The sequence below is a fragment of the Streptopelia decaocto genome, assembly GCF_964273445.1.
Source record: "Streptopelia decaocto genome assembly, chromosome: 20".
Classification (NCBI taxonomy): Eukaryota; Metazoa; Chordata; class Aves; order Columbiformes; family Columbidae; genus Streptopelia; species Streptopelia decaocto.
The window spans coordinates 1,534,822-1,559,694 of NC_138675.1; the positions used below are offsets into that span (position 1 = coordinate 1,534,822).

General features: G+C 64.9%; 1 protein-coding gene across 3 annotated transcripts in view; it reads left to right on the forward strand.

Moving 5' to 3' along the window:
• HSPG2 (heparan sulfate proteoglycan 2) overlaps positions 1–24,873 on the forward strand; it is a 52,811-nt gene that overhangs the window by 723 nt on the left and 27,215 nt on the right. For 2 of the 3 annotated variants that reach the window (XM_082070104.1, XM_082070106.1), the window contains exons 2-40: positions 6,468–6,600; positions 8,040–8,123; positions 8,251–8,316; positions 8,557–8,666; positions 8,762–8,820; positions 10,145–10,305; positions 10,401–10,526; positions 11,577–11,837; positions 11,911–12,030; positions 12,128–12,259; positions 13,434–13,578; positions 14,199–14,347; positions 14,428–14,574; positions 14,639–14,802; positions 14,870–15,046; positions 15,744–15,940; positions 16,017–16,164; positions 16,247–16,374; positions 16,450–16,536; positions 16,621–16,679; positions 16,773–16,840; positions 18,004–18,144; positions 19,268–19,444; positions 19,527–19,706; positions 19,783–19,901; positions 19,981–20,092; positions 20,172–20,285; positions 20,362–20,489; positions 20,566–20,652; positions 20,742–20,791; positions 20,868–20,956; positions 21,041–21,181; positions 21,249–21,440; positions 22,435–22,527; positions 22,605–22,685; positions 22,782–23,012; positions 23,585–23,698; positions 23,784–23,911; positions 23,984–24,070. In XM_082070104.1, coding sequence (XP_081926230.1) covers positions 6,468–6,600; positions 8,040–8,123; positions 8,251–8,316; positions 8,557–8,666; positions 8,762–8,820; positions 10,145–10,305; positions 10,401–10,526; positions 11,577–11,837; positions 11,911–12,030; positions 12,128–12,259; positions 13,434–13,578; positions 14,199–14,347; positions 14,428–14,574; positions 14,639–14,802; positions 14,870–15,046; positions 15,744–15,940; positions 16,017–16,164; positions 16,247–16,374; positions 16,450–16,536; positions 16,621–16,679; positions 16,773–16,840; positions 18,004–18,144; positions 19,268–19,444; positions 19,527–19,706; positions 19,783–19,901; positions 19,981–20,092; positions 20,172–20,285; positions 20,362–20,489; positions 20,566–20,652; positions 20,742–20,791; positions 20,868–20,956; positions 21,041–21,181; positions 21,249–21,440; positions 22,435–22,527; positions 22,605–22,685; positions 22,782–23,012; positions 23,585–23,698; positions 23,784–23,911; positions 23,984–24,070 — 4,985 coding nt within the window. The remainder of the gene's footprint in view (positions 1–6,467; positions 6,601–8,039; positions 8,124–8,250; positions 8,317–8,556; positions 8,667–8,761; positions 8,821–10,144; positions 10,306–10,400; positions 10,527–11,576; positions 11,838–11,910; positions 12,031–12,127; positions 12,260–13,433; positions 13,579–14,198; positions 14,348–14,427; positions 14,575–14,638; positions 14,803–14,869; positions 15,047–15,743; positions 15,941–16,016; positions 16,165–16,246; positions 16,375–16,449; positions 16,537–16,620; positions 16,680–16,772; positions 16,841–18,003; positions 18,145–19,267; positions 19,445–19,526; positions 19,707–19,782; positions 19,902–19,980; positions 20,093–20,171; positions 20,286–20,361; positions 20,490–20,565; positions 20,653–20,741; positions 20,792–20,867; positions 20,957–21,040; positions 21,182–21,248; positions 21,441–22,434; positions 22,528–22,604; positions 22,686–22,781; positions 23,013–23,584; positions 23,699–23,783; positions 23,912–23,983; positions 24,071–24,873) is intronic. The other variant, XM_082070105.1, reaches the window with a different exon arrangement.

The window sequence follows — 24,873 nt, forward strand, 5'->3', positions numbered from 1 at the left end:
CAGGATCCTGCCCTGTCCCATCAGGGAACTGGGGTCCCCCAGCACCAAGGGGATGCGGAATCACCGTCCCCTAAGAGATTGGGGTGTCACCCCCCCTGTACCAGGGGCATGCGGGGTCCCTGGCACCCTGCCCCGGTCCCTAAGGGAGTTGGGGTGTCCCCCCCATACCAGGGGCATGTGGGGACCCCAACATCCTGCCCTGTCCCACCAGGGAACCAGGGTCACCAAGGGGTCCCCATCCTCATGCCCTGTCCCATCTGGGGATTGGGGCCCCCCATGAACCCGGGGCACACGGGGACCCCTTACTCCCCCATCCCCTCAGGGAATTGGGGTCCCCCTGGGATGAGTGGGGTCCCTGTCACCCCCCTGTCCCTTCAGGGTCCCCCAAGCCCTGGGGTCGGGGGTTCCCATCACCCCCAAAGCCACCCATGGTCCCTGACCCCACAGGTCAAGCTGTGACCCCCCCGGACCCCACTGCCCCCCTCGCCCTGGGGGGGCGGGGGGCACACATAGGAGCACATCCTTTTTTTTTGGGGTGCTACCCCCCCCCAAACCCCATCCCCCTCTCCCGCCTTGGCTAAATTTAAAGGGTGACGGGTGGCGCCGGCCACCCTAAAAATAACGCCTCCCGAAATACCCCCCCGGGAGGGAGGGGGGTTGTGTGTGGGGGTGTCCCTGGGGGGTCACACCCAGCTGGGGTGCAGGGTGTGGGGGGGTGACCCCTCTGGGTGCCCCCCGGGGGGGCGCGGGGTGGGTTTGTGCTGGGGAGCTGGGAACCCCCTATTTGAGGAGGGGTCCACAAGTGGGGTGGGGGGGCTGGTGGTGATGTGGGGGGGCCCCCCTGTGTCGGGGGGGGGTGGTTTGGGGCTGGGACGGTGCCCGGGGCTGAGAACAGAGGGGGCCTTGTTGCTCGGGGCCATGCTGGCAGCGCTGCCCCCCCGCGTGGGGCTCCCACCCACGGCCCGGGGGGGGCTGGTGGGGATGGAGTGTGTGTGGGGGGGTCCCACTTTGCACCCCCCCCGCCCCATTCTGCCATGGGACAGGGGGATCTGGGGACACCCTGCTGGGTTGGCACCCCAATATCCCTCCCCATCTCGATGCTGAGGAATGTGCCCCCTTAAAAAATACAAAGGGGGGGCCCACCCACTGCAGGGGGGGGCTGCTGTGGGAGGTGATGGGGGTGCCCCCCCACCCCCCCCGGGCCGTGAAGGGTTAACGGGGGTGAGGGCACAGCAGGAATGTGCGATAAGATCTGCCAGGCCTGGGGGGGAAGGGGTGGGAACCAGGGGGGGTGGGGGGGACACGCGTGTGCACGAACACGCACCCCCCGGGCGCTCCCAGCACCCTCGTGCTTGCACGCTCGCTCTTGCACGCTCGCGTGTGCTTGTCCACGCTTGTGCACGCGTGTGCGCGCTCCTGCCGGCTTCGCTCGCCCCCAAACTTCTGGGGGGGGGGCTCGTGTCCCCCGTGGGAACCCTTGGGGACATTTGGGGACCCCCCAGAGCCCCCCCCCCGAGGTCCCAGGCGCACGTGGCCCCGCGCGCTCCCGGCGCTTCGGCTCTTTCCCATCGCCAAAGATGGCCTGGCCGGGAGGAGGAGGAGGAGGAGGAAGAGCAGGGGGTGGCCAGCCCGGACGCCTGGGTCCCCGCCAGGACGCCTGGGTCCCCTCCAGGACGCCTGGGTCCCCCTGTGCCCCCGGGGCGTTCCCATTCTCCCCCGCCCCGCCACCCCAAAGCCGGCTCTTTTGGTATAAATTAGGCAATGCCAGCAGGGAGGAATGCGGCGCGGGGGGGGGACATATTTTGGGGCCCCCCCGTGGGAGGGACTTTGACCCCGCAGCTGTTTTCACCCCCAAATCACCGGGGGCGGGTTGAAGCAGCTGCCTGTGCCCCCCCCCAGGGACCAGCATCCCGGCAGCTGCACTGGCAGCCCCCCCAAAACATGGGGGAGGGTCCCGGCCCCCCCAAACCTGGGGTGGCTCAGCACCTCAGCGGGGTCCCTCAGTCCCTGGGGATCCCCAGGGGAGGAGAATAGGGTTTTTTTTTTGGGGGGGGGGGGAAACACCTTGTAGCCGCGACCTTGGGGGAACAATAAGGCTGGGGGGGCTGCTATTAATAACCCCCCCGGTTATTATTCCTGCTGTGCGTCACCTCCTCTTCCTCAGCCGGATGAAGTAAGGGGGGGGAAATCCAGATTTGGTGGGGGTCATTGCTCTTGGGACAAGGGGACGCATCCAAGTTGGGGTGGGGGTTTGAGTCCCGTCCCGTCCCCCCCCCCCCCAGATTTGGGACACGAGGTCAGTCGAGCGAAGCTGCACGTGGGCCAGGGTGGCGCTTCCTCACCCTCCTCTTCCTCAGCCCCCCCGTTGTCCCCAGGGTGCGGGGCAGGATTTGGGCCGGCCAGTGGAAAAAGTGAGCGGCGGCGGCGGCCGTGGCGTCCGGCCGGGCGCGGTGCCCCGGCGGCGGGGGAACCCAGGCGTCCGGCTGCGGGGCCGCGGCGCGGGGAGGCTTCCGGTAACAGGAGAGGGGTGATTGTCCCCTCCCCGGCCACCGCTGGTGACCCGCGGGACAGGCAGCTGCCCTTCCGCCTGCCCGCCGGGGGCTGAGCGCCCCCCGCTCCCTGCGTGTGTGGGGAGAGCAGAGACCCCATGAGCTCAGTGCAGGTGTGGGGGGAGCAGAGACCCCATGAGCTCAGTGCAGGTGTGGGGGGAGCAGAGACCCCCATGAGCTCAGTGCAGGTGTGGGGGGAGCAGAGACCCCATGAGCTCAGTGCAGGTGTGGGGGGAGCAGAGACCCCCATGAGCTCAGTGCAGGTGTGGGGGGAGCAGAGACCCCATGAGCTCAGTGCAGGTGTGGGGGGAGCAGAGACCCCATGAGCTCAGTGCAGGTGTGGGGGGAGCAGAGACCCCATGAGCTCAGTGCAGGTGTGGGGAGAGGGGGCAGGGAACCCATGTGCTCGGTTCATGTGTGGGGAGTGGGGCTGAGCACCCCCAGCTTGGTGCATGTGTGGGGAGTGAGAACAGAGACCCCACACACTCGGGACATGTGTGGGGAGAGGGGGCAGAGACCCCACATGCTCGTTGCATGTGTGGGGAGCGAGAAGAGACCCCACGCACTCAGTGCATGTGTGGGGAGAGCAGAGACCCCACATGCTCGGTGCGTGTGTGGGGGTGAGGCTGAGCACCCCCAGCTTGGTGCATGTGTGGGGAGTTAGAGCAGAGAGCCCACACGCTCAGTGCATGTGTGGGGGGGTGATGGCAGAGAACCCACATACTCAGTACATGTGTGGGGAGAGCAGAGACCCCATGATCTCGGTGCATGTGCGGGGAGTGGGGCTGAGCACCCTCAGCTTGGTGCATGTGTGGGGAGAGTGGGCAGAGACCCTACACGCTCGTTGCATGTGTGGGGAGTTAGAGCAGAGACCCCACACGCTCAGCGCATATGTGGGGGGTGATGGCAGAGAACCCACATGCTCAGTGGGGAGAGCAGAGACCCCATGAGCTCGGTGCACGTGTGGGGAGGGGGGCTGAGCACCCCCAGCTTCGTGCATGTGTGGGGAGTGAGAACAGAGACCCCACACACTCGGTACGTGTGTGGGGAAAGGGGGCAGAGACCCCACATGCTCATTGCATGTGTGGGGAGTTAGAGCAGTGACCCCACACGCTCAGTGCGTGTGTGGGGAGTGGGGCTGAGCACCCTCAGCTTGGTGCATGTGTGGGGAGAAGGGGCAGAGACCCCACATGCTCAGTGCATGAGTGGGGAGAGGGGGCAGAGACCCTACACGCTCGTTGCATGTGTGGGGAGTTAGAGCAGAGACCCCACACGCTCAGCGCATATGTGGGGGGTGATGGCAGAGAACCCACTTGCTCAGTGGGGAGAGCAGAGACCCCATGAGCTCGGTGCATGTGTGGGGAAAGGGGGCAGAGACCCCACATGCTCGTTGCATGTGTGGGGAGTGGGGCTGAGCACCCCCAGCTTGGTGCATGTGTGGGGAGTGAGAACAGAGACCCCACACACTCGGTACATGTGTGGAGAAAGGGGGCAGAGACCCCACATGCTCGTTGCATGTGTGGGGAGGTAGAGCAGTGACCCCACACGCTCAGTGCGTGTGTGGGGAGAGCAGAGACCCTACACGCTTGTTGCATGTGTGGGGAGTTAGAGCAGAGACCCCATGAGCTCAGTGCGTGTGTGGGGAGTGGGGCTGAGCACCCTCAGCTTGGTGCATGTGTGGGGAGCGAGAATAGAGACCCCACACACTCGGGACATGTGTGGGGAGAGGGGGCAGAGACCCTACACGCTCGTTGCATGTGTGGGGAGGTAGAGCAGAGACCCCACACGCTCAGCGCATATGTGGGGGGTGATGGCAGAGAACCCACATGCTCAGTACATGAGTGGGGAGAGGACGCACAGACCCCACACGCTCGGTGCACGTGTGGGGAGTGGGGCAGACACCCCACATGTTCAGTGTGTGTGTGGGGACAGCAGAGACCCCCCACGCTCGGCGCACGTGTGGGGAGAAGGGGCGCCGCACCCGCACGCTCCCTGCGCCCGCGGGCTCCTCCGTGCCTCAGTTTCCCCCCTGCACCCCCCTCCTGAGCAGCCGTGGCTGTGCTGGCACCCACGGGGCGCTGCGGCCCCCCCGCCTTGTGTGGGCAAGTGGCCACGTCCCCCCTTGTCCCCCCTTTTTGTCGTTCTCCCCCCGCGCACCCGCTTAATCCCCCGGCGTTGTTTGCACAGCAAAGTGCTGCCCCATCGGATTCCTGGGCGCCGCGGGCGCCGGGGCGGGGGGGCACCCAACGCTGGCACCGCACGGGTGGGGGCACCCACGGGGGGGCACACGCGCGTGTGTGCACGGTCGGGGGTGCAAACGGCACGTGGCGCCGTGGGGGTGCACACACGGGGGCGAGCGCACGCTTGGTGTTGGTTTGTCACTGCACACGCGTGTGTGGGGTGTTGCGCGTGTGCGCACGTAGCGCGGTGCAAATGGGTGTGCGCGGTCACGTGCCGGTGCACACATGTGCGTGCAAATGCGTGTGCACAGCTGCGGGTTGACGCGTGCGGCGACACGTGTGCACGCGCGTCCCCATGCCGGTGCACACGTGCGGTGGTGCAAACACACGTGCACAGCCGTGTCATTTTGCACACGTGTCCTCGTGTTGGTGCACACGTGCAGTGGTGCAAACACACGTGCATGGCCGTGTCATTGTGCACACGCATCCTCGTGTTGGTGCACACGTGCAGTGGTGCAAACACACGTGCACAGTCGTGTCATTGTGCACACGTGTCCTCGTGTTGGTGCAGGAGTGTGGTGGTGTAAATGCGTGTGCACAACCCTGTGTCCGTGTGTGCACGTGTGCCCGTGTGCACATGTAGTGGTGCAAACGCATGCTCGGCCACACGCTGCTGTGTGTGTCCCTGCATCGGTGCGTGCACATAATGGTGCAAACGTGTGCACACGCGTCCCCGGGTCAGTGCATGTGCATAAAGGTGTAAACGTATGTGCACAGCCACGTGTCAGTGTGCACACGCATCCCTGTGTCTGTGCATGCACATAATGGTGCAAATGTGTGCACACGCATCCCCGGGTCAGCGCACTTGCACAAATGTGCAAATGTGTGTGCACAGCCATGTGTCAGTGTACGCAGACATCCCCGTGTCTGTGCAGGCATGTAATGGTGCAAACACGTGCACACACACATCCCCAGGTCAGTGCACATGCATAAAGGTGCAAACGCATTGCACAGCCACGTGTCAGTGTGCGCACACATCCCTGTGTCTGTGCACGCACGTAATGGTGCAAACATGTGTGTGCAGCCATGTGGCAGCATGCACACATTCCTGTGTCGGTGCACACGTACAATGGTGCACACGTACAATGGTGCACACCCGCGTGCGTGCAGCCGCGTGTCAGCGTGCGCATGTGCAGCGTTGCACACGCGTGTGCCCAGCCTGCTCTCCCCCCCTCCGCGTTGCACATGCGTGTGCCCAGCCCGCTCTCCCCCCGCCCTGCGTTGCACACGCGTGTGCCCAGCCCGCTCTCCCCCGCTCCGCGTTGCACGCGTGTGTGCCCAGCCCGCTCTCCCCCCCTCCGCGTTGCACACGCGTGTGCCCAGCCCACTCTCCCCCCGCCCCGCGTTGCACACGCGTGTGCCCAGCCCGCTCTCCCCCCCTCCGCGTCGCACACGCGTGTGCCCAGCCCGCTCTCCCCCCACCGCGTTGCACACGCGTGTGCCCAGCCCGCTCTCCCCCGCTCCGCGTTGCACGCGTGTGTGCCCAGCCCGCTCTCCCCCTCTCCGCGTTGCACACGCGTGTGCGCTGCCGTGGCGCTCAGGAATGCAGGGGCCGATGAGCTCATCCCCGCGGTGACGCCACCGTGCAGCAATGCAGCCCCGGCCCGGCCCCCCGTGTCCCCCCCGCGGTGACGTGGCTGGACACCCAGCGGGGGGGTGACCGGTGTGTCCCCCCCAGGTCACCCGCGGCACCCGGGGCGTGGCCGAGACCTCCTTCCCCGAGGACACGGTGGCCGATCACGTCGGGGGGACGCGGGGACGCCGCTACTACGCACAGCTCTCCGACGATGAGGACCTGGTGGCGTCCGGCGGTGAGTGACACCGTGGGGGCTGTCACCATGGAGGGTGCCACCCTGGGTGCCACGCGCGCTGTCCCCATTGCACATGGCAGCGGGACCTGGTGGCATCTGGTGGGAAGGTGGCGCTGGGTGCCATGAGGGGGTGGGTGTCACCCCTGCGGTCCCCATTGCAGATGACAGTGGCATCTGGCAGTGAGGTGGCACTAGGTCAGTGGGTGCCACTCTGGGTGGGTGTCACCGTGGGGAGTGTCACTATGAGTAGGTGCCACCATGGGTGGGTGCCCCCGGAGGTGCCACTCATGCTGTCCCCACTGCAGATGGCAGCGGGACCTGGTGGCACCTGGTGGAAAGGTGGCACCAGGTGCCACCATGGGTAGGTGTCACCATGAGTGGCTGTCACCATGGGGGGGTGCCGTCACGCTTGGGTGCCACCTCCACTGTCCCCATTGCAGATGGCAGCAGGATCTGGTGGCATCTCTTGGAAAGGTGGCACTGGGTGCCATGAGGGGGTGGGTGTCACCATGGGTGCCACCCCTGCGGTCCCCATTGCAGATGGCAACGGGACATGGTGGCATCTGGCAGTAAGGTGGCACCGGGTGGGTGAGTGTCACCGTGAAGTGGATGTCACTTTGTGTAGCTGTCACCCTGGGTGCCACCCACCCTGTCCCCATTGCAGGTGGCAGTGGGATCTGATGGCACCTGGCAGTAAGGTGACACTGTGAAGGTTGGTGCCACCATGGGTGGGTGTCACCCTGCTGGGTGCCATCATGGTTGGGTACCACCCTGGGTGCCACTCGCACTGTCCCCACTGCAGACAGGAACGAGATTTGGTGACATCCAGCGTTAAGGTGGCACCGGGTGGGTTGGTGACACCGTGGCTGAATGTCACCAGGGGCAAAGTGCCACTCACACTGTCCCTCGTCCAGACGGCAGTGGGATATGGTGGCATCTGGTGGAAAGGTGGCACTGGGTGCCACCACGAGAAGGTGTCACCATGGGTGGCTGTCACCACGCGTGGGTGCCACCCTGGGGGCTGCCATCATGGCTGGGTGCCACCCTGGGTGCCACTCGCACTGTCCCCATTGCAGATGGCAGTGGCATCTGATAGCATCTGGCAGTAAGGTGACGCTGTGAGGGTTGGTGCCACCACGAGTGGCTGTCACCCTGGTTGGTGCCACCCTGAGTACCACCCTGGGTGCCACTTGCACTGTCCCCACTGCAGACAGGAACGAGATTTGGTGACATCCAGTGTTAAGGTGCCACCAGGTGGGTTGCTGCCACCACGAGTAGGTGCCACCATGGGTGCCACTCGCACTGTCCCTATTGCAGATGGCAGTGGGACCTGGTGCCATCCAGCCATACGGTGGTACCGGGTGGGTTGGTGCCACCCTGGGTAGATGTCACCATGGGTAGGTGCCACCCTGGTGCCACCCACACTGTCCCCATTGCAGATGGCAGCGGCGAGGATGGCAGCGGTGTCACCTGGCCGCTAGTGACCACCACCCATGTCCCCATCGTCGGGCTGACACCCACTGGTAAGGGGACGCCGTGGGGTGGCCCCTGTCCCCAGGCTGTCCCCTGTCACCGCTCTCAAGCTCTGTCTCCATCCTCCTCTTCCTCCTCTTCTTCTTCCTCCTCCTCCTCTTCCTCCTCGGGGGGCAGCGCCCGGGCCCCCCCCCGCGCCGGCGGGCATGGTGGTGGCCGAGCCCGAGGACGACCCCTCGCTCAGTAAGTGACACATTTTGGGGTCCCCCCCCTTTGCCACACCCCCACTTTTCCCCCTGACTCCTATATATTCCACCAACCCCAGATATCATCACATCTGGATGGGGGGCACATCTGCATGGGGGAGAGGGGGGCACATCTGGATGCGGGGGGTGGTCACAGGGGGTATTTTTTGGGGTGCGGATTTCACCCCCTCGCCCATTATTAACCCCCGTCCCCCCATTTTTCACCATCCCCCCCCAGTTTATTTCCGCGCGCTGGTGAACTTCACCCGCAGCATCGACTACAGCCGGCAGCTGGAGGACCCCGAATCCGAGGAGTTCCGGGAGATTTCTGAGGCCGTGGTGGATGCGGTAAAGGGGGGGTCTCCGGGAAGGGGTGCTGGGGGTGGGGGGCACCCAAGCGTCCACGCTGACCCCCCCATTTTTTGCTGTCCCCCTCCAATCAGCTGGAGTCGGAGTATTACAAGGTGCCTGGGGAGCAGGTGGTCAGCGTAGTCTTCATCAAGTGAGCGGTTTGGGGGGGCCTGGGGGAATTTGGGGGGGGCTTGGGAGGTTTGGGGGTGCAAGGGGAATTGGGGGGGTGGAGGGGTTGGGGTGATGGGGAGTTGGGGGGCACTGGGGAGATTTGGGGGGGATTGGGGGTGCAGGGGAGGTTTGGGGGGGCTGTGGGGAGGTTTTGGGGGTGCTGGGGAAGTTTGGGGGCACAGGGAGAATTGGGGTGATTGGGGAAGTCAATAGTGAAGTTGGGGGGGGCTATAGGGGTCTAGGGGTGACGGGGGTGCAGGGGGATTCGGGGGGCTGGGGAGTTTGGGTTGAGGGGTTTAAGGGTGATGGGGAGGTTTTGGGGGTACAGGGGAGGTTTGGGGAGCTGTGGGGAGGTTTTGGGGGTGCTGGGGAGCTTTGGGGGCACAGGGAGAATTGGGGTAATTGGGGAAGCCAATAGTGAAGTTTGGGGGGGCTATAGGGGAGTTAGGGGTGATGGGGAGCTTTGGGGGTGCTGGGGAGCTTTCGGGGCACAGGGAGAATTGGGGTGATTGGGAAGGTAAATGGAGAAGTTTGGGGGGGCTATAGGGAGGGTAGGGGTGTTGGGGAGGTTTGGGGGTGCTGTGGAGGGGTTGGGGGTGCAGGGGAGGTTTGGGGGGGCTGAGGAGTTTTGGTTGGGGGGTTTAAGGGTGCTGGGGAGGTTTGGGGGTACAGGGGAGTTTTGGGGGTCCGGGGAGCATTGGGGAGGCCAATGGAGAAGTTTGGGGGGCTATAGAGGGGTTAGTGGTGGTGAGGAGGTTTGGGGGGTGCAGAGAAGTTTTGGGGGGCCTGTGAGGAAGATTGGGGTGATGGGAAGAATGGGGTGCAGGGGAGGTTTTGGGCGTGCAGGGCAGGTTAGGGATAGAGATGAACTTTTGGGGGAGCAGGGGAGGTTTTGGGGTGCAGGAGATGTTTTGGGAATACAGGGCAGGTTGGGGATACAGGTGAGGTTTGGGGGTGCAGGGGAGGTTGAGGATACACATGAGGTTTTGGGGTGCAGGGGATGTTTTGGGGTGCAGGGGAGGTTGAGGATACACGAGGTTTTGGGGTGCAGGGGAGGTTTTGGGGATACATGTGAGGTTTTGGGGATACATATGAGGTTTTGGGGTGTAGGGGATGTTTTGGGGTGCAGGGAAGGTTGAGGATACACATGAGGTTTTGGGATGTAGGGAGATTTTAGCGCTGCCAGCGAAATTTGTGGGTACAGACCCATCCAGCAATCAACGGGGAGATTTAGGGGTGCAGGGGAAGCTTGGGGTGCACAACAGAGCATTTTTGGGGTGCTGACCCCCCATTTCCCCCCCCAGAGAGGTGGACAGCGACGTGTTCGTGGAGCTGGACGTGGGCTCGGAGGGGAACGGGGACGCGGCGCAGCTGGGGGGGGTCCTGCGGGACCTGCTGGCCGGGGGCTCCATCGCCTCCTACCACACGTCCCCAATGGGCTTCCAGTTCCGCCACCTGGGGGCTGGTGAGCACCGGGAGGGGGAGGAATGGGGGTCCAGGGGGTTCTGGGGGGGTTGGGGGGCTCGGAGCACCCCATGGATCGCATGGCTTGTCACACAGTGACCCCCCGCCCGCGCGCCTGCACCCCCCTGGAGTTCCGCTGCGGCAGCGGCGAGTGCGTGGCCGGCGAGTACCGGTGCGACCGGCGGCACGACTGCCGCGACGGCTCCGACGAGATGGGCTGCGGTGAGACCCCCAGGGACCCTGCACAGCCCCCCTGCGCCCCCAAAAAACACCCTGCACCCCAGAGCCCCCCTGCGCCCCCAGAACCCCTCTGGACCCCCAGAACTCCGCTGCACCCCTGTTTCTCCCCATAGCCCCCCCCCCCACCTCCCTTTCCCCCGTAACTGCCCCCAGCACCCCCACAACCCCCATAATCCCCCTGCACCCCCATATTGCCCCCTTGAACCCCCATTTCCCCTCATGGCCCCTCGCAACCCCCATTTCACTCTCATAACCCCCCTGCACCCCATTCCCCCCATAGACTCCCCCTGCACCCCCATAGCCCCCCACATCCCCCTGCACCCCCATTTCCCCCCATAAGTCCCCCTGCACCCCCAGATTGCCCCCTCACACCCCCATTTCACCCCCATAACCCCCCTGCACACCATTCCCCCATAGACTCCCCCACACCCCCCTGCACCCCCATTTCCCCCCATAAGTCCCCCTGCACCCCCAGATTGCCCCCTCACACCCCCATTTCACCCCCATAACCCCCCTGCACCCCATTTCCTCCATAGACTCCCCCCGCACCCCCATTTCCCCCCATATCCCCCCCTGCAACCCCATATCACCTGCTCGCACCCTTTCCCCCCCATAGTCCCCTATAACCCCCTACACCCCCACAAGCCCCTGCACCCCCATATCCCTCCGACACCCCCATTTCCCCCCATAAACCCCTCATATCCCCCCTCTCACCCCATTTCCCCCCCATTTCCCCCGTAACCCCCCCTAGACACCCACAACCCCCATTTCCCCCCATAACTCCCCTGCACCCCCATATCGCCCCCTCGCACCCCCATAGCCCCCGCATAGCCCCCCCAAACCCTCATTTCACTCCCATAACCCCCTTGCACCCCATTTCCCCCATAGACTCCCCCTGCATCCCCATTTCCCCCTCTCACCCCATTTCCTGCATAACCCCCCTACACCCCCGCAACCCCCATTTCCCCCCATTACCCCCCTGCACCCCATATCCCTCTCTTGTACCCCCATATAACCCCCCGATCCCCGCAGACCCCTCCACGCGGGCGCCCGCCACCACCGCCCGTCCCGCCGCCACCACCCGCCCGCTCAGCACCATCACCGCCGCCACCACCCCCCCGCCACCCCCCCGCCGCCCCCACACCCCCCGTCCCCCAAAACCCGCCGTGCCGGGGGGGTACAGCGGGTGCCAGGCGGGCGAAGCCGCCTGTGCCGACGGGCGCTGCGTCCCCCGCGACTACGTGTGCGACGGGGAGCCCGACTGCGCCGACGGCAGCGACGAGGAGGCGTGCGGTGAGTTTGGAGGGGGGACGCTTGGGGTTTCGGGGGTCACCCTGTGGGTGCTGACCCCCCCCATGTCACCCAGGGACCCCCTCGCCCTGCGAACCCAACGAGTTCAAGTGCGCCAACGGGCACTGCGCCCTCAAGCTCTGGCGCTGCGACGGCGAGAACGACTGCGGCGACGGCTCCGACGAGAGCGGCTGCCGTGAGTTGGGGACGCGCGGGGTTGGGGACGCGCGGGGTTGGGGACACGCGCGGGGACGCGCCGCCCGGTTGACCGCGTGGCGCTGTCACCGCTGCAGCCACCAAAGCGCCCGGCGCGGCGTGCGGGCCGGCGGAGTTTCGGTGCGTGGCCAGCGGGACCTGCATCCGCGCCAGCTACCAGTGCGACCGCGAGCCCGACTGCCCCGACCGCTCCGACGAGGTCGGCTGCGGTGAGTGACACTGGGAGGGGACAGCGCTGCCGGAGGGGGGACAGCTCGGCCAGTGCCGGGGACGCGGTGCCGGTGCTGGGGGTGCGGTGCCTCAGCTGTGCCGGGGATGTGGTGGCACCGGGCTGGGGACACTGTGCCCGAGCTTTGCCAGGGACCCTGTGCAATGGCATCAGGCTGGGGAGACTGCACCCAGGGACCCTGTGACATGGTACTGGGCTGGGGACACTGCTTGGGGACCCTGTGGCATGGCACTAGGCTGGGGACACTGTGCCCAACCTGTGCAAGGGACCCCCAGGCCTGCCAGGGACCCTGTGCCATGACACCAGGCTGGGGACACTGTGCCCAAGCTGCCTTGGGGACACCAGGCTGGGGACATTGTTGTGGTGGTGTGCTGGGGACACTGTGCCTGGGGATGCTGTTACGGTACTGGGCTGGGGACACTGTGCCTGGGGACTCTGTGTCATGGCACTGTGCTGGGTACGGCACTGGGGACCCTGTCCCTGAGATACGTTGGGGACCTGGTGCTGGTGACCCTGTCCCACAAGCAGTGCCCCTGGGTGCCACCATCCCCAAGCTGCTCCTGGTGACCCTGTCCCCAAGCCAGGGTGGGGACCCGGTACTAGTGCCCCTGTCCCTGAGCAGTGCCCCACTGGTGACACTGTCCCCAAGCAGGCTGGGGACCAAGTGCTGGTGCCCCGGTCCCTACGGTGCTGGTGGGGCAGGTGGTGACATGGGAGTGCGGGCAGTGTCCCCACTGGTGCTGACGGTGACAATGTAGGTGACACGGGGCGGGGCAGGCAGTGCCCCCACTGGTGGTGATGGTGACAGGGTTGGTGACATGGGGGTGCGGGCAGTGCCCCCACTGGTGGGGATGGTGACAATGTTGGTGACATGGGGGGGCTGGCAGTGCCTCCACTGGTGGTGATGGTGACAGGGTTGGTGACATGGGGGTGCGGGCAGTGTCCCCACTGGTGGGGATGGTGACAATGTTGGTGACACGGGGCGGGGCAGGCAGTGCCCCCACTGGTGGTGATGGTGACAGGGTTGGTGATACGGGGGGACAGGCAGTGCCTCCACTGGTGGTGATGGTGACAGGGTTGGTGACATGGGAGTGCGGGCAGTGTCCCCACTGGTGGTGACGGTGACAATGTTGGTGACACGGGGGGGCGGGCAGTGCCCCCGCAGGTGGTGACGCTCCCGCGGGAGTCCGTGCGGGCGGTGCCGGGACAGACTGTCACCTTCACCTGTGTGGCCACCGGTGTCCCCACCCCCATCATCACCTGGCGCCTCAACTGGGGCCACACCCCCAGCAGCCACAGGTGGGCGGGGCTTCCGTGGGCGGGGCCCGGTGGGCGGGGCATAAGGGGCGCGGTCTAAGGGGATTGGTCGGCAGGGGCAAGGGCAGTCAGCTGTGGGGTTCGGTGGGAGGGACTTGGAGGAGGGGGTGGGGCTTATGATGGGAGGGGTTTATCATTAAGGAGGGGCTTGTGACTGGGGTGTGGTCTGTGGTGGGCGGGGCTTGTGCTTTAGGGCTGATGTGGTGGGAGGAGCTTGTGATTGGGGTGTGGTCTGTGGTGGGAGGGGCTTGTGCTTTAGGGCTGATGTGGTGGGAGGGGCTTGTGCTTGGGGCGGGGCCTGCGGTAGTAGGAGGGGCTTGGGCTTTGGGGGTGGGGCCTCTGGTGGTGGGAGGGGCTTAAACGCGGGGCAGTGCTTGTAATTGGGGCGTGGCCTCAAGTGGTGGGCGGAGCCAAGGGCCAAGAGGGCTCTGGACGGGGAGCTACACGGTAGGCGGGGCTTGAAGGGGGGCGGGACTTGTAGTTGGGGGCGGAGCTTGAATTGGGGGCGGGGCCTGGGTGTGAGCAGGGGGGGCAGCGGGGCTGTGCTCCTCCCGGGGTGCTGGTGCTGGTTTTGGGTGCTGGGTGCCAAGGGTGCTGTGCAGGGTGTCGATCGTGAGCGAGGCCGGGCAGGGGACACTGACCATCCGGGACGTGAAAGAAGCCGACCAAGGCGCCTACACCTGCGAGGCCATCAACAACCTGGGCATGGTGTTCGGCATCCCCGACAGCATCCTCACCGTCACCCGCCCTGGTGAGCGTCCCTCCGCCGTCCCCTCCCCAGCCTGCCCCCCTGGCCGTGGCGCCGTCCCCGTCACCCGCTGTCCCCCGCAGGGCCGTGCCCCGAGGGCCACTTCCAGGTGACGGGGACATCGCGCTGCCGGCCCTGCTTCTGCTTCGGCGTCACCACCTCCTGCCGCGCCACCGCCCGGCGCCGCCACCGCCTGCACCTGCGCTTCGACCGCCCCGACGACTTCAAGGGTGAGTCTTGGGGACAAGGGGCAGGGGACAAGGGGCACGGCGGGCGCTGAGCCTGTCCTCGCAGGTGTCAACGTGACGGTGCTGGCGGCGCCGTCCTCGCCGGTGCTCTCGGCCACCCAGCTGCACGTGGACGCGGGCGCCGAGGAATTCCAGCTCCTGGACCTGTCCCGACGCTTCCTGGCGCTCGATGCCTTCTGGGCACTGCCTGACACCTTCCTTGGGGACAAGGTGACAGCGGGGGGGACAAGGGGCTGGGGACAGCGGCGGCACGGGCGCTGACGTCCCGCTGGTGCAGGTGGATGCCTACGGGGGAGCGCTGAGCTACGGCGTACGGTACCGGCTGGGGAGGGGCCCCCCCGAGCCCACCAGCCACCCCGACGTGGTGCTGCAGGGACACGGGCGGCAGCTGCGGGCGCGCGCTGGGGCCACCCAGCCCGATGTCCCCAACCGGAGACACCTGCCCCTCACCGAGGTGGGTGGGAGGTGGAGGGGGATGGTGATGGTTGGGGGGGATGATGGTGGGAGGATGATGGGGTGTGATGATGGTGATGCTGGTGCCAAATGGTTGATGATAATGATGGTAGGGGGGTGATGATGATGGTGGGAGGGTGATGGTGTGGGGCGTGATGGTGGTTCTGGTGCCAGATGAGTGATGATGGGGGGTGGTGTGGGGGGATCATGTTGGTGCTGGTGCCAAATGGTTTATGATGATGGTGGTGGGGTGATGGGGGAGGTTATAGGGGGGTGATGGTGGGTGGCAATGATAGGGGGGTCATGGTGATTCTGGCACCAAATGGGGGATGGTGATGGTGGGGGGGGGTGATGGTGATTCTGGTGTCAGGTGGGTGATGGTGATGATGGTGGGTGATGATGATGGTGATGGGTGGTGGTGGGCAGGGGTGACGATGATGGGGTGGAGACGATGGTGGTGCTGGCGCCAAATGGGTGATGATGATGGTGGGTGATGTTGGGGGGGTGTGGGTGTGTGATGGGGGTGTGGGGGTGATGGTGGGCGATGGTGATGGTGATGACGATGGTGGTGGGGGCGATGCTGCTGGTGGCAGGTGGGCGATGCTGGTGGTGCCAGGCGAGTGACACCAGTGTTGTTGGTGAGCGGGTGATGCCAGCGCTGGCACCCCTGGGTGACACGGGTGTCACCGCACCCGCAGGAACACTGGGAGGACGAGGCGGGGAACCCGGTGAGCCGGGAGCTGCTGCTGCTGGTGCTGCAGGGGCTGGAGGGCATTTTCATCCGCGCCGTGTACGACGGGCGCATGGCCAGCGTGGGGCTCAGCGACGTGGCCATGGACGTCACCAGCCCCGGTGACACCGGCCTGGGACTGGCCGGGGACGTTGAGGAGTGCAGGTGACCGCTGGCGGCGAGGTGGTGGGTTTGGTGCCACCGCCATGGCGATGCCACCATCACGCTGCTGTGTCCCCAGGTGCCCCGTGGGCTACGCGGGGCTGTCGTGCCAGCGCTGTGCTGCCCGCTTCGAGCGGGTGACAGGGGGACCCTACTTGGGGACCTGCTCCGGTTGCGGCTGCCACGGCCACTCCAGCACCTGCGACCCTGTTTTTGGGCACTGCCTGGTAAGGAAGGGGGGGTGACAGAGTGACAGGGGGACGTGGTGGGGTGTCACCACCCTCCCACGTCACATGTGTCCCCCTGCAGAACTGCCAGCACAACACAGAGGGTCCCCAATGCGAGAAATGCAAACCCGGCTTCTTCGGTGATGCCACCAAGGGCACGGCCACCGCCTGTCACCCGTGTCCCTGTCCCTACACTGAGCCAAGCCGCAGGTGGGTGCCAACCCCAGGAGACCTCCCCCTAGTGAAATGTCCCCTTCCCAGTGTCACCGTCACCGTCACCCGCAGGTTTTCGGAGTCGTGCTTTATGGACACGGACGGCCAGGCCACCTGCGACGCCTGCGCGCCCGGTTACGCCGGCCGGCGCTGCGAGAGGTGGGTGGGGGTCCCTGTGGTGGAGGGGGGTCCCCATAACGCCCCCACCCGACACCCCCCACCCACCACCCTCTGTCCCCATAGGTGCGCCCCAGGCTACGAGGGTGACCCCATCCAGCCGGGCGGCAAGTGCACCCCCATCGGTGAGTGCTGGGGGCTGCTTGTGGGGTCCCGTGCACCCATGGGTGCCACCCCCCACCCATGGGTGCCCCTACCCTCACTCTCACTGCCTGCAGGCCAGGAGCTGGTCAAGTGCGATGCGCGGGGGGGCAAGGATGGAGCTGGTGGCACCTGTAGCTGCAAGGTGGGGACAGGGACGCTGGGGGGTGGGCTGGGTGCTCCCATCCCCCACCACACCCTGTGCAATCCCATATAGCACCCAGTGTGACCCCCCTGTAGCACCCAGTGGGGTCCCCAGTCTCATCCCCACTATTCTGAGCACGCCCCTTGTGGCACCCAGTCCCATCCCCATAGCCAGTGTTATCCACTGTACCACCCAGTCTGCCCCCCCAGCACCCATTCCAGCCCCCCCAGCCCAATCCCTGGGGCACCCAGTGGGTTCCCCTATAGAACCCAGTCTGGTTCCCCTGCCAGCACCCAGTCCCACCCCCATGGTACCCAGTCCCATCCCTGGGGCACCCATTCCAACCCCCCCCAGCACCCATTCCAAACCCTGTAGCACCCCATTTGATCCCTATGGGACCCAGTCCAATCCACAGCACCCATCCCAACCCCCCCCCATCTCCCAGTCCCACCCCCATAGCACCCAGTCTGTTCCCATAGCACCCAGTCCAATCCCTGGGGCACCCAGTGGGATCCCCTATAGCACCCAGTTCGGTCCCCTCCCAGCACCCAGTCCCACCTAGTCTCATCCCCTGGCACCCAGTCTGACCCCCCCAGCACCGATTCCAGTCCCCCATAGCACCCAGTCTGTCCCCATAGCACCCAGTCCAATCCCTGGGGCACCCAGTGGGATCCCCTATAGCACCCAGTTCGGTCCCCTCCCAGCACCCAGTCCCACCTAGTCTCATCCCCTGGCACCCAGTCTGACCCCCCCAGCACCCATTCCAGTCCCCCATAGCACCCAGTCTGTCCCCATAGCACCCAGTCCAATCCCTGGGGCACCCAGTGGGTTCCCCTATAGCACCCAGTGTGCCTCCCCAGCACTCATTCCAGTCCCCCATAGCACCCAGTCTGCCCCCATAACACCCAGTCCAATCCCTGGGACTTCCAGTGGGTTTCCCTATAGTACCCAGTCCAGTATCCTCCCAGCACCCATGCCAACCCTCCATAGCACCGATTCCAGTCCCCCATAGCACCCAGTCCAGCCCCCATCACCCACCCCCCACCCCAATTTCCACTCCGCAGCAGACCCCACCCACATCACCCCCCACCCCAGCCCCCCATTTCCCAGCCCCCAGCTGCTCCCACCCGCTTCCTTGGGCACCCACCCTCCTGTCCCCGCAGCCCAACGTGCGGGGCCGGCTCTGCGACTCCTGCGCCGCCGGCACCTTCCACCTGAGCGCGGCCAACCCCGAGGGCTGCCTGCCCTGCTTCTGCATGGGCGTCTCGCGGCACTGCGCCAGCTCTGCCTGGAGCCGCCACCAGGTACCCGCTGCGGGCCGCGCCGGGCCATGTCGTGCCGTGTTGCGCCATCCTATGTCATGTTTTGCCACGTCTATGTCATGTCAAGCCATGCTATGCCATGCCGTGCTATCCTGTGCCATGTTGCGCCATCCTATGTCATGTCTTGCCACACCATGCCAGTCAATGTCATGTCGAGCCGTGCTGTACCATGCCGTGCTATCCTGTGCCGTTGTGCCATCCTATGTCATGTTTTGCCACGTCATGTCGTGCCATGTTGTGCCATTGTGTACCATGTCTTGCTGTGTTGTGCCATGTATTGCCATGCTGTGCCATGCCATTATGTGCCATTATATGACATCACATGCCACATCTTGCCATACTGTGCCATTGTATGCCACGTTATGCCACGCTGAGCCTTGCCATGCTATGTCGTGTCAAGCCATGTCATCTGGACCTTGCCATACTGTGCCATTGTATGCCATGTTATGCCACGCTTAGCCTTGCCATGCTATGTCATGTCAAGCCATGTCATCTGGACCCTGCCATGTTGTGCCATTGTGTGCCATGTCTTGCCACATCTTGCTATGTCATGCCGCACCATTATATGCCATCATGTGCCATGTCTTGCCATGCCATGTCATGCCATTATGTGCCATGTTATGCCACGCTGTGCCTTGCCATGCCATGCCATGCCATACCATCTCAGGCCGTGCCGTGTCCTGCCACGTTGTGCCATGTCTTGCCATGCTGTGCCATGCAGCGCTACGTCACGCTGTCATGTCCTGCCATGCTGTCCCATACGGTGTCTTGCCATGCCATTTTATGCCACACTGTAACATGCCATGCCGTGTAGTGCCACGTTGTGCCATGTCACATTGTCCTGTGCCATGTCACGCATTGGCATGCCATGCCATGGAGTGCTGTGCCGTGTCATGTAGCACCATGTTGTGCCATGTCATGTAGTGCCACATTACGCCATGCCTTGCTGCGCCATGCCATGCCGTGTTGTGCCATGCCATATAACACCATTCTGTGCTGTGTCACATTGTCCTGTGCCATGTCATGTGTTGGTATGCCATGGTGTGAAGTGCCATGGTGTGATGTGCCATGCCGTGCCCACCAAACCCCTTCCCTGTCCCCGCAGGTGACACTCACGGCCGAGGAGTCCCCGCCGCTCAGCCTGGCCAACCTGGCCGGCACCCGCACGGTGGCCGAGGGCACCCGCTTCTCCTCACCGCGGGAGCTGCTCTTCACCGCCTTCCACACGCTGCCCCGCGACGTCTACTACTGGGTGCTGCCCGCGCCCTTCGCCGGGGACAAGGTGCCGGCAGCGCTGGGGACGCCTGGGGGACAAACCATCCATCCCCAAGCCTGGCTGAGCCTCACCAAATCCCACCCCGCAGGTGACATCGTACGGCGGCGAGCTGCGGTACACGGTGACGCACCGGGCACCGGCGAGCGCCCAAGCGCTGCCGCGCCAGCCCGACGTGCTGCTGCAGGGCAACGGCATCCTCCTGGAGCACTTCTCCGACACCAGCCCCCCCGCCGGCGTCCCCACCGCGGTCACCGTGCCCTTCCGCGAGGTGAGGAGCGGCGGGGGTGTCCCCCACCCCGGGGTGGGGTCGGGGACGCGGTGTCACCCACCGGTTGTGGCCGCAGCGTGCCTGGCGCCGGGCGGACGGGCGCGACGCCACCCGCGAGCATCTCCTGATGGCGCTGGCCGACGTGGACCTCTTCATGATCCGGGCGTCCTACTCAGATCACCAGGAGGAGAGCAGGTATGGGGGATAGGGGGACACTGGGGACATGGGGACAGGGGCAGGCAGGGCGGTGGGGACGTCCCCTCTCGCCCCGCAGGCTGGCCGATGTCACCCTGGATGTGGCGGTGCCACACGCCACCGGCCGCCCACCAGCACTGGAGGTGGAGGATTGTGCCTGTCCCGCTGGGTACCGCGGAGCCTCCTGCCAGGTGAGCCCCTCGCTGTCCCCTCCCCAGGGCCCTGGGGACACTGAGTGGTGGCCCACTTGTCCCCGTGTCCCCCCTGTAGGACTGTGACACCGGCTACACCCGCAGCACCGCCGGGCTCTACCTGGGCACCTGTGAGCCGTGCCAGTGCCACGGCCACGCCAGTGAGTGCCACCCCGAGACTGGCGTCTGCCAGGTGAGCTGGGGACACTGGGGACGCCCTGGTGACACCCGTGGCAATGCCGCCGACGCCGTCACCCCCTCCTTCACAGGGCTGCCGGGATCACACAGAGGGTGACCAATGTGACAAGTGCCAACCCGGCTACTACGGTGATGCCACCCGCGGCACCCCGGGTGACTGCCAGCCCTGTCCCTGCCACGGACCCCCCAGTGACACCCAGTAGGTGCCCCCCCAGCCCCTGCCATGTCCTTGGGGACACGGGCTGGGGGTTACCCGTTCCCTTGTCCCCTCGCAGGGTGACCAAGAGCTGCTTCGAGGACAGTGACGGGCAGCCCACCTGCAGCGCCTGCGCCCCGGGACACAGCGGGCGCCTCTGCGAGAGGTACCGGGGGGCACCGGGGTGAAGGGGGCGGTGAGTTTTGGGGTGTGTCTCCCCTCCTCATCGGCTTTTTGTGGTGTCCCCACGCACAGGTGCGCACCCGGGTATGTGGGGGACCCACCGCGGGGGGAGCCGTGCCGAGGTGAGTGTCATGGGGAGGGGACAAGGGGGTGTCCCCACACTGTGGGGGGTTGTGTGTGACCGCTGCTCCCCCCCAGCACCGGGTGTCCCCACCGGCCAGTGCCAGTGCGACCCGCGCGGCAGCGTCGGTGACGGCTGTGACGCCGACGGGCGGTGCCGCTGCAAGGTGAGCCCTGTCCCTGCCACCCAAACCCTGCCAGAGCGGGTGACGGGGCCATGTCACCCACCCTGTTTCCTCCCGCTAAAAAAGGCCAACGTGGAGGGTCCCCAATGTGCCACCTGCCGTCCCCACCACTTCCACCTGAGCGCCGGCGAGGCGGGCGGCTGCCTGCCCTGCTTCTGCATGGGCATCGTCCAGCACTGCGCCAGCGCCGCCCGCGCCCGCGCCACCGTGAGTGTCCCCGCGTCCCCGCGCTGTCCCCAGCTGTCCCCACCCTGCTCACCGCGTCCCCCCGCAGGTGCGCACGCCCTTCGCCCCTGGGGACGCCCAGGGCTTCGCGCTGATGAACCGGCAGCGCAGCACCCGCGTGGGCAGCGGCTTCGCCGTGGAGCCGGGGCCCCCCCAGCCCCGCCTGAGCTACAACCGCTTCGGGGACCTGCCCCCCGACTCCTACTACTGGCAGCTGCCGCCCCCCTATCAGGGGGACAAGGTAACGGGGGTGTCCCCGTCCCCCCTTCCCAGGGACAGGGGTGCCCGTGGGAGCTCCCAGCCCAGTGGCTGCACCCAATGTCCAGGGGCACCTCTGGGTGCTCGCCCCACAGGAGGTGGGCACAACCTCCCCATCACCTGCCTTTCCCTTCTTCCCTTCTTCCCTTCTTCCCTTTTCATCTTCCATTTTTCATCTTTTGCCTTTCCCACCTTTCCCCCCTTTTCCTTTTTTTCCCCCTTTTTCCTCCCTTCCCCTCTTTCCTCTTCTTTTTTTCTTTTTTCTCTCTCCTTTCTCTTTTCTTTTCCTTTTTCCATCCCAACCCCATCCTATTCCCCTTCCCCATCCCCATTCTTGTCCTATTCCCACCCCCTTCCTCCTCCCTTCCCCATCCCAATCCCTCTCCCACCCTGTCCCATCCTCTTCCTCTTCCCTTGCACTTTCCCCATCCCATCCCATTCCCATCCCATTCCCATCCCATTCCCATCCCATTCCCATCTCATCCCATCCCATCCCATCCCATCCCATCCCGTTATCCCCATCCCGTCATCCCCATCCCATCCCCATCCCATCCCCATCCCCATCCCATCCCGTCATCCCCATCCCATCCCCATCCCCATCCCCATCCCCATCCCCATCCCATCCCATCCCATCCCGTCATCCCCATCCCGTCATCCCCATCCCATCCCATCCCGTCATCCCCATCCCGTCATCCCCATCCCGTCATCCCCATCCCCATCCCCATCGTCATCCCCATCCCGTCATCCCCATCCCGTCATCCCCATCCCATCCCATCATCCCCATCCCATCATCCCCATCCTATCATCCCCATCCCGTCATCCCCATCCCATCCCCATCCCTGTCCCTTTCCCTTACCCATGCTCTTCCCCATCCCGTCCCTGGCCACATCCCCATCTTCTTCCTTTCTCTTCCTTTTCCCTGTCCCCATCCCGTCCCCATCCCGTCCCCATCCCGTCCCCATCCCGTCCCCACACAGGTGGGCTCCTACGGCGGGCGCCTCCGCTACACGCTGACCTACACCCCGGGGGGGCAGGGAGCCCCCCTGCCTGACGCCGACATCCAGATCACGGTACAGGGGTGCTGGGGTGGCACTGGGGGGGTGACATGGTGACACCAGGACCTCCCCTTGACCCCCCATATCCACAGGGCAACGACATCACACTGGTGGCGTACCAGCCCGACCTGCCCCTGCGCACCCCCCAGGCCTTTGAGATCGTTTTTCGGGAGGTAAGAGGATGCTGGTGGCTTTTGTCCCCAATGTCCCTTGTCCCCACGGTGCCCCAAGCCGCTGTGCCCCCCCTTGACCCCCTCCTCTGCCTGCAGCAATACTGGCAGCGCCCGGACGGGCAGCCGGCAACGCGGGAGCATCTCATGATGGCTTTGGCCGACCTGGACGAGATCCTCATCCGAGCCACCTACTCCACCAGCACGGCCGCCGCCAGCATCGCCGATGTCACCATGGAGGTGGCCGTGCCCCCCCAGCCCGGCCTGCCCCCCGCCCCCGAGGTGGAGGAGTGTCGCTGCCCCCCTGGGTACCAGGGACTGTCCTGCCAGGTGAACCCCAGCATCACCCCAATGTCACCCCTGCGTCACCCCCATCAGCCCCATATCACCCCTAGTATCACTCCTAGTATCACCCCAGCATCACCCACATCACCCCCATAATCACCCCAGCATCACCCCTGCATCACCCCAACATCACTCCCAAAATCACCCTCAATATCACCCCAACTTCGCCCCGACTTCACCCCAACATCACCCCAGTATCACACCCAGTATCACCCCCAGTATTACCCCAGTATCACCCCAGCATGACCCCCACATCATGCCCAGCATCACCCCCATATCACCCCCCAGCACCACCCCCAGTACCACCCCAACATCACCCCCAGCACCACCCCAACATCACCCCCAGCATCACCCCAGCATCATCCCCAGTATTACCCCAGCATGACCCCCACATCATGCCCAGCATCACCCCCATATCACCCTCAGCACCACCCCAGCATCACCCCCAGTATCACACCCAGCATCACCCCCAGTATTACCCCCAGTATCACCCCCCTTCCCAGGGCTATTTAGGGGGGCTCACAACTCTGAACCCCATATTTCTGTTGCCCCGGCAGGACTGTGCCCCCGGTTACACGCGCACTGGGGGTGGGCTGTACCTGGGGCACTGCGAGCTCTGCGAGTGCAACGGCCACTCCGAGACCTGCCACCCCGAGAGCGGCGCCTGCTCCGTGAGTCCTTCCATCCGCATTAATTGGGGGGGCTGAGTGTCTATCACACGTGTGCACCCCCAAATATTTGTGTGTCCCCCCCCAGGGATGCCTGCACAACACAGCGGGGGATTTCTGTGACCAGTGTGCCCCCGGTTTCTACGGGGATGCCACCGCCGGGACCCCCGAGGACTGCCAGCCCTGCGCCTGTCCCCTCCCGTACCCCGAAAACCAGTGAGTGCCGGTGCTGGGGTGGGGGGTGCTGGGGAGGGGACGCGCCCCCACCTCTCCCTGTGTCCCCCGCAGGTTCTCCAGGACCTGTGAGAGTCTGGGAGGCGGCGGGTACCGCTGCACCGCCTGCGAGCCGGGCTACGCCGGGCAGTACTGCGAGCGGTGAGGGGCTGTGGCACCCCACACACACCCACCCCCTTGTAGTCACCCCCATATAGTCGCCCCGATATACCCACCCACATATACCCTCCCCGATATGCCCACCCTGATATACCAGCCTCAATATACCACCCTCCGTATACTCATCCTGATATACCACCCTCCATATACTCATCCTGATATACCATCCCCTACATACCCACCCTGATATACCATCCCCCCATATATCGGGGTAGCTATACCAGGGTGAGTATATAGGGGGATGCTATATCAGGGTGAGTATATGGAGGGTGGTATATTGGGGTGGCTATACCAGGGGGAGTATACCACCCTCCATATACTCACCCTGATATAGCATCCCCCTATATACTCACCTTGATACACCACCCCCCAGATACTCACCCCAATATAGCACCCACCCTTATATACCAACCCCGATATACCACCCTCCATATACCCACCCTGATATACGACCCCCCAGATACCCACCCTGATATACCACCTTCCATATAGCCACCCTGATATAGCACCCACCATGTACCCAACCTGATGGGCCCACTTCCATATACCCATCCCCTGTATACCCATCCCCTGTATACCCACCCCAATACACCCACCCCCATATAGTCAACCCAATGAGCTCACCCCCATATATCTACCCTGCTATACCCACCCATCATATACCACCCCCCATACACCCATCCCCCTACCCCAACCCTGATATACCACCCTCCATGTACTCACCCTGATATCACACCCCCACAAAGGTGTCCTCATATAGTCACCCCAATATACACACCCCAATA